The sequence below is a fragment of the Akebia trifoliata genome, chromosome 10 (assembly GCF_017979445.1).
Source record: "Akebia trifoliata isolate Shusen 1 chromosome 10, ASM1797944v1, whole genome shotgun sequence".
Classification (NCBI taxonomy): Eukaryota; Viridiplantae; Streptophyta; class Magnoliopsida; order Ranunculales; family Lardizabalaceae; genus Akebia; species Akebia trifoliata.
The window spans coordinates 1,289,068-1,299,652 of NC_141384.1; the positions used below are offsets into that span (position 1 = coordinate 1,289,068).

The 10,585-nt window shown below is 34.2% G+C and overlaps 1 protein-coding gene across 1 annotated transcript; it reads left to right on the plus strand.

Moving 5' to 3' along the window:
- Positions 1 to 1,802: 1,802 nt before the first annotated feature.
- LOC147392619 (ER membrane protein complex subunit 7 homolog) lies at positions 1,803 to 7,797 on the plus strand. Its single transcript, XM_086455376.1, has 7 exons — positions 1,803 to 1,959; positions 2,096 to 2,139; positions 4,802 to 4,910; positions 6,454 to 6,517; positions 6,619 to 6,735; positions 6,835 to 6,943; positions 7,540 to 7,797. Exons 1-7 carry the CDS (start codon positions 1,871 to 1,873, stop codon positions 7,629 to 7,631), a joined length of 624 nt encoding a protein of 207 aa, XP_086311502.1. The 5' UTR covers positions 1,803 to 1,870; the 3' UTR covers positions 7,632 to 7,797.
- Positions 7,798 to 10,585: the final 2,788 nt, after the last annotated feature.

The following is a 10,585-nucleotide window of genomic DNA, read 5'->3' on the forward strand; positions in this document are numbered from 1 at the left end:
TTGTCGTAGCTTTGGATGAACATGAATAAGAACATTTCGTGCACACGAGAGCTTGAGAATCCCACTGTTTCATAACTTCCCATGAAGTTGCCAATAGAACCCTTGTCCCTATAATGAAGCATGCCAGTAAATTTGAGAACCTCCTATGTGAAGCTCACCAAGTTCAAGAGGCTAATAAGATGACCAAAATAGTGGACTGACAACCTAAAGATAAACTATAGAAAGATTAGCTTTTTAGAAGCTTCGATGATCTCCCCCTCTCCCATGGTTTCAAAACTCGTCTAAGATCGAGACGTATTGCCTGAGTCCTCTAGGTATCAGGCATGGAGGAGATGGACGGACAAGTCAATTTTTCGGATGGGATATTAAATCCCATGTTCATTTTTCATTTTTTTTAACAAGATATTTCAAACGTATAGGAAAACTCTTTAGAGATAACTCGGTATCTGGCATGGACGAGACAACACGCGAAACCAGAGTTTTAAAACCATGCCCTCTTCTTATCAGTTTGGGCTGCCATTAAAAAGGATGATTCCCTTCTCTAGAAGGATCCATGTGTTTTGGATCAAATAAAATATTCCTTTCTGCATATATAGCAAATCGAATAAAACAAATTTTAGAAAAAATTCTGAAAACATAGAGCAAAATATTCATGAAAGAGTAGGCTCTCAACCCAAGGAAGGTAAGTATGTAGTATCTCATCAACGAAGTATCACTGAGAAAATAAATAATAAATATATAGATAAAAAAAAAAAAAAAGACGTAAAAGATAAAACAACAAAGATGACAAAAAAATTCGCACATAACACAAGGATTTATATGGTTCAACAATTCAGAATAAGAACAATCATTGTTTTCTCTTAAATTTTACATTCCTAAAGATCTCTATTTACAAAGTTGGGAGTTACTAACCCACCCCCCTTCCCTTTATCCCAAAATAACAAAGAAAACCCTTTTTCGTACCTATGCATCCTTGAACTCTTTCTAGCCTAACAGAATATAAGACATCTCACAACAAAAGAAACACCCATTTAATAGGGTCATCAATGGGTTAGTCTGGATGTCAAATCTATTTCGATCTGTTAATTTCGAGTCCCAAATGGATCAACCATGTTCCAATCCAATCATGTGTTTAAATTATAAAAATATAATATATTTAAAGGGAAGCGTTCAGTGGTCCTAAAGAGAACCAAACATTTTTCAAAATAGGAGTTAAAAGTTTTGGAATTGGCTGATTTTTTGCGAGGATGATTTCTATAGTGAAGAGACCATTCTCACCAAAAATCAACTCATTCCGAAACTTTTAACCCTAATTTACAAATTGAAGAATCGTGAATCGACCGATTTTTGTAAATCACTGTTGATGGGGTTAGAAGTTTCGGAATGAGTTGATTTTTGGTGATAATGTTTTTCTCATCATAAAAATCATCCTCACAAAAAATCAGCCCATTCTGAAACTTATAACCTATAGATTGAAATAACGCCACCCATATTTAAATGTATTATTATATACCATATTTTAAATCTACTTCTAAGACTTAAGACACAAAGCTTTGGTTATTTTGTATCGGATCGGAACCGATCCGGAACAACAAATATCCTGCCTGGTCAGGAAAATTCTAATGACAAAAGTAGATCAACAGGATGTCCCACCGATGGCTAGGATGGAAAGAGATTACACTTAGATTCTTTATGGAGCCTAATAATTAGGGAACATTAATAATCTCTAGGAATTCTGTTTTCTGACTACATCACAGCCGTTCGTTTAATATCGAGTATCCAACGATGTTGTTCCTAGAAAATCCTATTTAACGACCTACGTTGCCATGGCGGACCTATCAATCCGCGTGTTTGGATTGAAGGAGGAGCAATGAAGAGATCCAAAGCGATTTTCTCCATTTTATTTCTTCTTCAATTCTGCTTCTCTGTTCTTCCTTTGTCCTTCTCGATTTCATCTGCGTAAGATCTCTTTCGTTCTTAAAACCCTTTACTGTTTGTTTCAGTTTCAATCTTTTGGTAGATTCGGAGGACTTGTTTCTTTTGTAATTAGGATCTGTTTAGTTTTCCTTGACTGTTTGAGTTGTGGATTTTGCAGGACTAGCGAAGGATACACCATTAATGGTCGGTTGAAGATTGAAGGTACCTATTTCCGTTTCCCCCAACTCGCTTTATTCGATTAAATTTACTTAAATTCGTTCTACAATTGTTTAAGTGCATTTGATGCGTTGAAGTCTTGCCTTTAAAATCTGAAACCACATTGAAGAATAAATTTTGAGAAAGAAAAGAAAAGGAAATAAAATTGTGCCAAACTTTGTTGTAAAAGAAGGCAGGATGCTTTTCAGAATCACTTCTTGAAAAATCTGACTGGATGAAACTTCCAAGCTTCAATTTTTAGGATGATCAGCTGTTTGTAATTGCCTTTGAAGAGTCTCTGGGGTGTCTGAAAACTAAGCCAATAGAGGACTATAGGGAGGTTTTTGGAGGCTTGGGAGCTATAAGAGCATCTCTAGCCGACATCATTGAATTTTTTTCCATCAAATTGGCATCTTCGGAGGTCCCCTCCAAATCACTTTGAACTCCAACCAGCCCACTCCTTAGTTAGTAATTCTCCGAATAGTTCACAAATTTTACCCGGATTTTCTGAATGATACAAGAAACAATTAAAACTTCTGTCCAGTTCAACTCCTTGCTAAAATTCGTGACTTTTTGATCTTTTTTGAACTATTTTTGATTTATTATTTTCCCAAATTAAACAAATCAAATATGCCTTCTACAAAAAGGGATGAAAACACAAATTAACCCTTTTTTTTTTTTTAAATGATCTCAATATCTCGTGATAATACATTCATTACACTTGAAAGTTTCACTATTAGACAACACTAACCATTAGATTTTCACTCTTTTTATATTTCTTGTCTCTCATCTCCCTAGATTTTTTGAATAAGAGTCTTGGTAACTTAATTAAGTAAGAGAATATGTGTTTTGCATTATGAAGATTTGTGTTCATAGTACGATTGGTCATAAAAAAAAATTGCGTTCTTAGTTTTAAATTTGTGCTATTCTATTTTGGAATAAGAATTGAAATGTCTAATAAATGTGTTTGAAGTATTCAAGTGTTCTTGATTTGTAGTAAGACTTGAATCTTTGATTAATGTGCATAAAAGTATCAAAATTTTCTTAATTTACAAAAGGATGAGTTCAAAGATGAAGGCCAATATTGATGATTTTGAAAAATAAGATATCAAAATAATAGATCTTAAAAATACTGGAGAGTTATCTAAATATGTGCATGTGAAAACCGTGAAAAAATAAATAGGAATACACACAAAATTTTGAAAGTTTTTAGCATGTTGAACTCAAATTATACCCGAACCACTCTCGTATCGCATCTTTGCCGTTCTCTGACTTTTTGACCGAATTTTTTAATGAACTATTAAATTTATATTACGAATTGTACTCAAATGAATCCTGTAACAATTTTTTGTCGTACCCTAAATTGCTAACTATGGCCCACTCTTTAAAACACTATTCATTCACTTGAAAAAATGAAACTGGCTAGGACAAAAATGGTATTTAAAACATGTTCCATAAAAAGAGAAGACCAAAAATGGCATTTATGAAAAAAAGGGGGATAAAATAGGGATTTAAAAAAGGTGAATAGTGATTTAGAGAGGCACTTCAAAATGTCTCTTCCCCTCTATATTTGAAGGCGTGAATAGTGATATAGAGAGGGTAACTTAAAAAATGAAGACCAGTTGGAGTTAGGTTCGGAGTTGTCCGTCTCTATATTTGGAGTTTTGAAGACTGGTTAGAGATGCTCTAAGGAGAAACTTTTGGCTTTAACGGAGGGTTTTCAGAGTAGTGGCGCAAGAACTCGGTGTCTTAAATGCATTGCACTAATGCAATTCATCTAGTCCTTGTGAGTTTAATTGGGCCAAACGGGTTTGATGTGAGTGGGAGGAAATTTTCCAACTGCGACTTTTCACAATTGTGCAGAAAGGTATATGAGAATTTAGAAAAACTAGTTCCTTCTCCGTGGGACTATGCTCATAGTCACGAAAATTGCCTTTGATGGGTGCATTAAGGCTTGATCCTTGTTGAAGAGCGTTCATGTGGCTTTGAGATTCCTACTGCCCACCATTCCCTCTGTCATGTTCTTACTCATCTTCTTTGTAGTTTTATGCATTTAGTTCAGATGGATTTGTATCGGTTTTTTCTTTTTATTATTTAGTCCAGCTTAATTTAACTATAAAAAAAAGAAAGAAAAAAACTCCCCACATCAACTTATGATCTACATTTACGATTGTAGAATTCAATGGAGATAATATTCTTTGAATCTTTATAGAAACCAATGATTGTTGATTTCATCATTGCCTCCTCAAACATCTAATCCCAAAATTTTAGGGTTGGCCGAAACTGAAGAATATTGGTTCGAACTGTGAGATTTTTACAAGTATTGTTGAATTTTTGTAGTTAATCTGTGATTGGACTAATAATCATATGTTGCTTTACTATCCAAGAGGTCATCCTGGATATTTTGGGTTGGCTTTACCATTGGAGCAGATTAAGCAAGGAGTTTGAAGGGACTTTCTTTGAAGATTTTGTTTTTAAGTGGGGTGCTTTATGTCATGTGTAACTAAAGTTGGGGTGTGACTTTCTTTGTTTTCTTTTTTCTTCTTTTGTATTTGGGGCCACCTTGGCCTCTTTTATCAATAAAATTCTGTACTTATCAAAAAAAATAAAAATTCTAGCTTGAGTTGATATATTGGCTCTTTGGATAATTGGTATTTTAATTTGGCAGGTATGAGAGCAAAAGGGTTTGGTCTTCCTGGAAAAATATCAAATGCCCAAGTCTTACTGAATGGTGGCCAAAGGGTTTCTTTTCCCAGGCCTGATGGCTATTTTTCATTGTATCCTGCTCATTTTCCTCTCCTGCATTACATCTTACTCCATACCGTGTAAAAACTGATTTAGCTTCTCTCTCTTCTATTCTTATTGTAATAATATTATATAAATTATTCCATTTTCTTTATAAGTTATAATTTGTTTTTCATGTTAAGATTCCTCGGAATTTTTATTGTTTTTATCATACTCATTCAAGCATGCTGGAATTCTTGCATGTGGTATGTACTTTCATGTGTAGGTTTTGCTCTGTTGAGAAATGTTTGTCTTATGGTTTTCAAGTATTGTTTGGATCTTGAGAGGTCTTTGCAACCTTGATAAATTTACTATTATTGTCTTAACTGATACTTGAAGCCTTTTTATTATTTGATCATAACAGGAATGAAAATTGGGAACTTTGTTTCTATCCTCTTATTAGCCCTACTTAGCAATCAGTTAAGCATATTTAATGAAGGATTCTAGAATCTGATCTATATCTAATACATGGTGGATATGGATCCTGACAGATCTGATTGGGTTGGATATGGATTATGCATGTCTAGTTCTTGGATCTACATGGATCATACCTGATTCGTTACATAATCAACAACCTTCTCATGCTCCAACTTGCATATATGTCCGTGGGTTCATGAGCCATATAATACTCATAATTCGTCATCAATTCTGTTCTTCAAATACCAAACAACAGATTTCCATGGTTTGGTATCCATGTGAAACCTGTCTGCATTTGATATTTCGTCTACTGCCATTCTATTCATTCAGATATGAATAGTCCCATTTTGATATATTGAATGTTTAGGCCCTCAAGATAACATGCTGGTTTGGTCCTGTCTTAATTGGTGAATTAGTTGGTTTAGCTCTTGTAAGTTTTTTTTTGTGTGCTTATCATGAGACTAATCCCACGGTTACACGCACTGCCCCCTTGGAAAGTCCTACGTGTAACTGGTTGAGTCAAGGGTCACCTGGACCCTAGAGGGTGGCCCCAAGGAATTCATAGCTTTGTGGGGTTTCAAACACTTGACCTAGCCTGCCTGAGGAGCTTATCAAGGCTCGGCTTGCCACTAGGCCACTTGGGGTTGGTTTAGTTCTTGTAAGTTGTCTTTTAGTTCGAGGTTGCAATTGGTTGGTGCTCCATGTGTATTAGACTGTGATGTAGTTCTTCAGCCTCCACACTTTTAGCTTGATGGTTTCTGTAATGTTTATTTATTTATTTATTATTATAACGTATTTCTTGCTAATGTTTGATGAATTATTGCAACAGATTGTCTATTTTATTTTATTAGAAATAAAAGGCTAAAATTCTGCCCAACCCCACTCTTTTCTTATATTTCAAGGTTTGTGAGTTCTGATGTGGTCTCTAGCATCATTTGTAATTTTTTGTTGAAGGGTGACCTTTTAATAAAACAATGTTGAAATTAATCCTAATTTTATTGCATTTGATTAGTGAAAATGCATAGAAGTTTTGGGCAATATAACAGAATGCACGTTATATTGTATTTTATTATTTTTGCTGGTATGTCGTTATGTTTCCTTAACCTGTTATGCTTATAGCCACAATGTACCAGCGGGGACTCATCTTATTGAAGTTGCTGCAATTGGTTATTTCTTTTCCCCGGTGGGCTTTCTTCTCTTTTTTGTTTCTCAGTTTATTCCAAAATCATTAAATCATCATGAATTGCATTTCATTCTGATCCCAACTATTTTTTACGTGTTCAGGTGCGTGTTGATGTCAGCGCTAGAAACCCTGGTAAGGTTCAGGCAGCTTTGACAGAGAACAGGAGGGGTTTAAGCGAATTGGTGTTGGAGCCTCTTAGAGACGAACATTATTATGAGGTACCTTAATATTCTAAGTTCAAGCCATCTACAATTTGATTATCACCTATGATGAACTTTGATTGCTTGTTCGTCTCACATCGTCTTGTTTAATTGTAGATAAGGGAACCATTCTCTGTGATGTCTCTCTTGAAGAGCCCAATGGGTCTCATGGTGGGATTCATGCTTGTTGTGGTATTTCTCATGCCGAAACTAATGGAGAACATAGGTACAATACTCCTAACTTGGTTCAAAGCTTTTTTTTCTTCTTCCAGCCGTCACTTGTTGATTTGGTTTGAAGAGATTAACCACACTACACTCCTATTAGTTTCCCTTGAATGGGTCAATTTGGACATTGTCTCATCTCCGATGGACCAATGACCGAGTCCAAACTAATGTGTTTTATGAGGCTAACTCGTGCAGACTGGGACTAGGAACAGTGAAGCCCCCCCTATCATTCCCTACCAAATGCTATGCATTGGGAGCCACCCTTCAAATACATTTGGAATCAAGATCCAGAGCGGGAGGAACGGTGCCCACGTAACAAGTTTTAGTTGGAGTATAAAACACATTGGGCTCCTAGCCAAGCCGTTTGCTAAATTGCACGCAGCCCAATGTATTTAGTCTCCAACCAAAACGTACCACGTGGACATCATATTTAACTATAGAAATGGGACACCGCTCTGGGTTGTAATCCCACCCATCTGTAAGGGTAGATGGCCGTAACCATTTGATTTATGTACATAGATACTGAGGATTGGATTAAATATGGTACAGTTCCACTTTTAGTTTTGGAATCAATAGCTACCTTTATGTTTTGGTCAGATCCTGAAGAAATGAAACGCGCTCAAGAGGAAATGCGGAACCAGGGGGTTCCTTCCATTGCAAACTTATTACCCGGAGCTGGAAGGAGTTGAAATGTTCTTCTGACAACAATATACACGGTTCAAACTTGACACTCTGTATCCAAGCCTTGTCGAGTTGATACTTTGCCAAATTATGTCAACCAAGTTTTATTTTTAATTCAGTTTGCTTTTAAAACAGTTTTGTTTTAGTTTATATTTATTTTCCTTATTTACTTGATATTAGATTCTATATGCTTTTGCATTCTTAAATCGAGTCTCGTCACCTGCGACACTTTTACTAGATACACTATTTATGGAGGCGGAGGAGAGGAGAGAGAGAATTTAGATTTGAAATTTCTAAAACTACATTTTAAATAAATTATAAAGATAATTCTAATATTATATATTAGATTAGCTTTCATGTTTTTTTGTTTAAACAGTGATCTTTATATGGGTTTAATCTGCATATTGTTGGTCAAACATTAGTACTAGTTTATTCTGATGTAGTGAATATTTGAAATTCATGTCATATTAAATAGTAACCCTAAAATTAGTGGAAAAAAAAAAAAAACACATAATTAATCAACAATAAAAATATAGTCAAATCTTACAAAAGAAATAGCAAATAAATAAATCAATCAATCAAACCTCGAGTTCCTATACTATTCAAAGAGAGGTTTGAATTGAATAGAGGAAGACTAACCTTATAAGGTTAGTACTATTAGATTTTAATTTTCAATTTAGTAGCCATCTATTTTAAAAACCTTGGATGAATCCAAAAAAATGTCTTTTAATCCTTTTTAGCCGAGTTTTTTCATGAAATGCAGAGAGTTGTGGTGTTAGATTGTTAATGTGGCAATCCGTTTGAGCTCAAAGACCCTCGATAAGATTTGAAATCTTACCAAGTAAGAAAGGGTTTTTTTCGTTACGATGTCGAGTAATTAAATTCAATATGAAAACAGAAAAGCACTTTCAAGATTAGCATATAAAAGTTCTAATCTTATTAAGATAGTTGGGTCCACATGTATCACCACATTGGCAATCCAACACCACAGCCCTGTACATTTCATGGAAAAGCTCAGATAAAAAAAATTCAAAAAACATTTTTATATATTTGAGCTTCATCCAAGGTTCTTAAAAAGGAGGGCTACCGAACTCATAAATTTAAAAGTAAAATTTAATGGCAAGAAATAATTGTTTTCTTCCAAAGTTCTTAAAATTTTCTACTCAACATCTTTGTGGCATTGAATCATGTTTTTGTAAGCCACTATGTGAGCTCACGACCCATAGTAAAATTTTGTATCTTACTAAGATAGTGAGGCTAGTCTGACTCATGTTTTATTTTAACTGGAAACAAGTGTTAGGCAGTAACTTGTGTTTTATGGAAGAATAAAAATAAAATTCCTCCAATTGGAGATAATATTCATTGCATCTGAACCAAATAAAAATAAAATGCATAGATAATGTACCTTTTAATGATTATCCCTAAATCACCAATAAAGAATTCAACAGTGAATGAAATCGATTTTGGGAAGATAGGAGAGAGAGATGAATTCGGTTGAGAGGGTTTGAATAAAGATGGGAAAGAAGAAATACTTTAAATATATATATATATATATATATATATATATATATATATATATATATATATATATATATATATATATATATATATATATATATTTATATATATATATATAAAGTTTGTTAAAGAGTCGTGTTAATCTAGCTACCCCCCACGTGACAAACTTAATTGACTACCCTGATGTGACAAGTTAAGGAACTGTAGATCTGTTCTCCTCGAGATATTTCGTTCCCTTGAGATACACTTTTTTATGGGGAAGTGCAGTGGTGTATCCCGAGGAGTTCAAATCTACGGTTACCTAACTTGTCACGTCAAGTAGTCGATTGAGTTTGCATGCGAGGTAGTCAGATTATCATGATTCTTTGTTAAAACATGGGAAAGAGGAATCCTTAATTTTGATTGAAATCCTCTTAATATTTTTAGTCCTGCTAATCTTCTAATTGATTATGCTAATCCCTAGTTTGCTAAATGTGGGAAAGAGGAATCCTGGTGTTTTCATGAAAATCCTCTTTCTCAATTTTTCAGTACCGCTAATCTCCCAATTGAGTATGCTAATCCCTTTTTCTTTTCTATATGTGGAGCAAACAATTTTAATTTTTAATTTTTATGAATAGTACATCTTATACGACAAGTTGGATATACTCTCTTAACAGACAAATACGGCCACTAGTATTAATAAATTGAGAGTAATAGAACTTAGAACTGCAAATGTTGAGATGAATGAGTGGAAAGGCTAAGAAAGGTAAAATTTTAAATGAATACATTTATAGAAGTAAATCCAATTAGAAATATAGTAATTGATACTATATTTGAGTGTTGTCAGTATTCATCAAATTTATTCTTATCTAGCAGAATTCTATTGAATCATATGAGAAAGACATTGTTGAAAAAGAGTTGACTTTTTTTTTTTTTTTTTTCCCGGATGAAATAAAACATTTGATTCATGTTACAAGAGAAAGATTTTCCCTTCTTTTGCCTTTAAAGACACATGGTCATGAAAGAGGGATTTAGTGGAACAAAATTGATCGAGTGGTAGAAAAGTTGATTGATATGATTTGGTCGAAAGTGAGATGAAATTTTTGAAAGGAAGTGGAATGTGGTAATAAGAGCATATTTGATTACACTTCAGTAATATAAGACTTTTATTGAAAAATATGGAAAAATTCACGAATTTTTCGCGAATTAATGAGGAGATATGCTAACAAGGGTTTGAATAGTATTGGGCCTGATTTATCTCGTCAAACCAAGCCCACCCGGCCCATTAATAAATAATGGAATCTGAAATATACTCCTCTGTTCCTACAACCTCGGGCGTAGCGTTGATGGAATCTCCTTTAATTGGCAAGAGAGAGAAACCATTCGTACAGCAAATAAGGAAACAAAACCCTAAAAATTAAAATATAATTGAATGATTCGCTAAAGCGGGAAGACAGCTGGCGCA

Excerpts from the sequence above, each read along its gene's own strand:
- LOC147392619 (XM_086455376.1), top strand. The coding sequence starts at position 1,871 with ATGAAGAGATCCAAAGCGATTTTCTCCATTTTATTTCTTCTTCAATTC. Across the intron at positions 6,518-6,618 it reads TTGGTTATTTCTTTTCCCCG|GTGCGTGTTGATGTCAGCGC; the intron begins GTGGGCTTTCTT and ends TTACGTGTTCAG. Across the intron at positions 6,944-7,539 it reads GAAACTAATGGAGAACATAG|ATCCTGAAGAAATGAAACGC; the intron begins GTACAATACTCC and ends TGTTTTGGTCAG.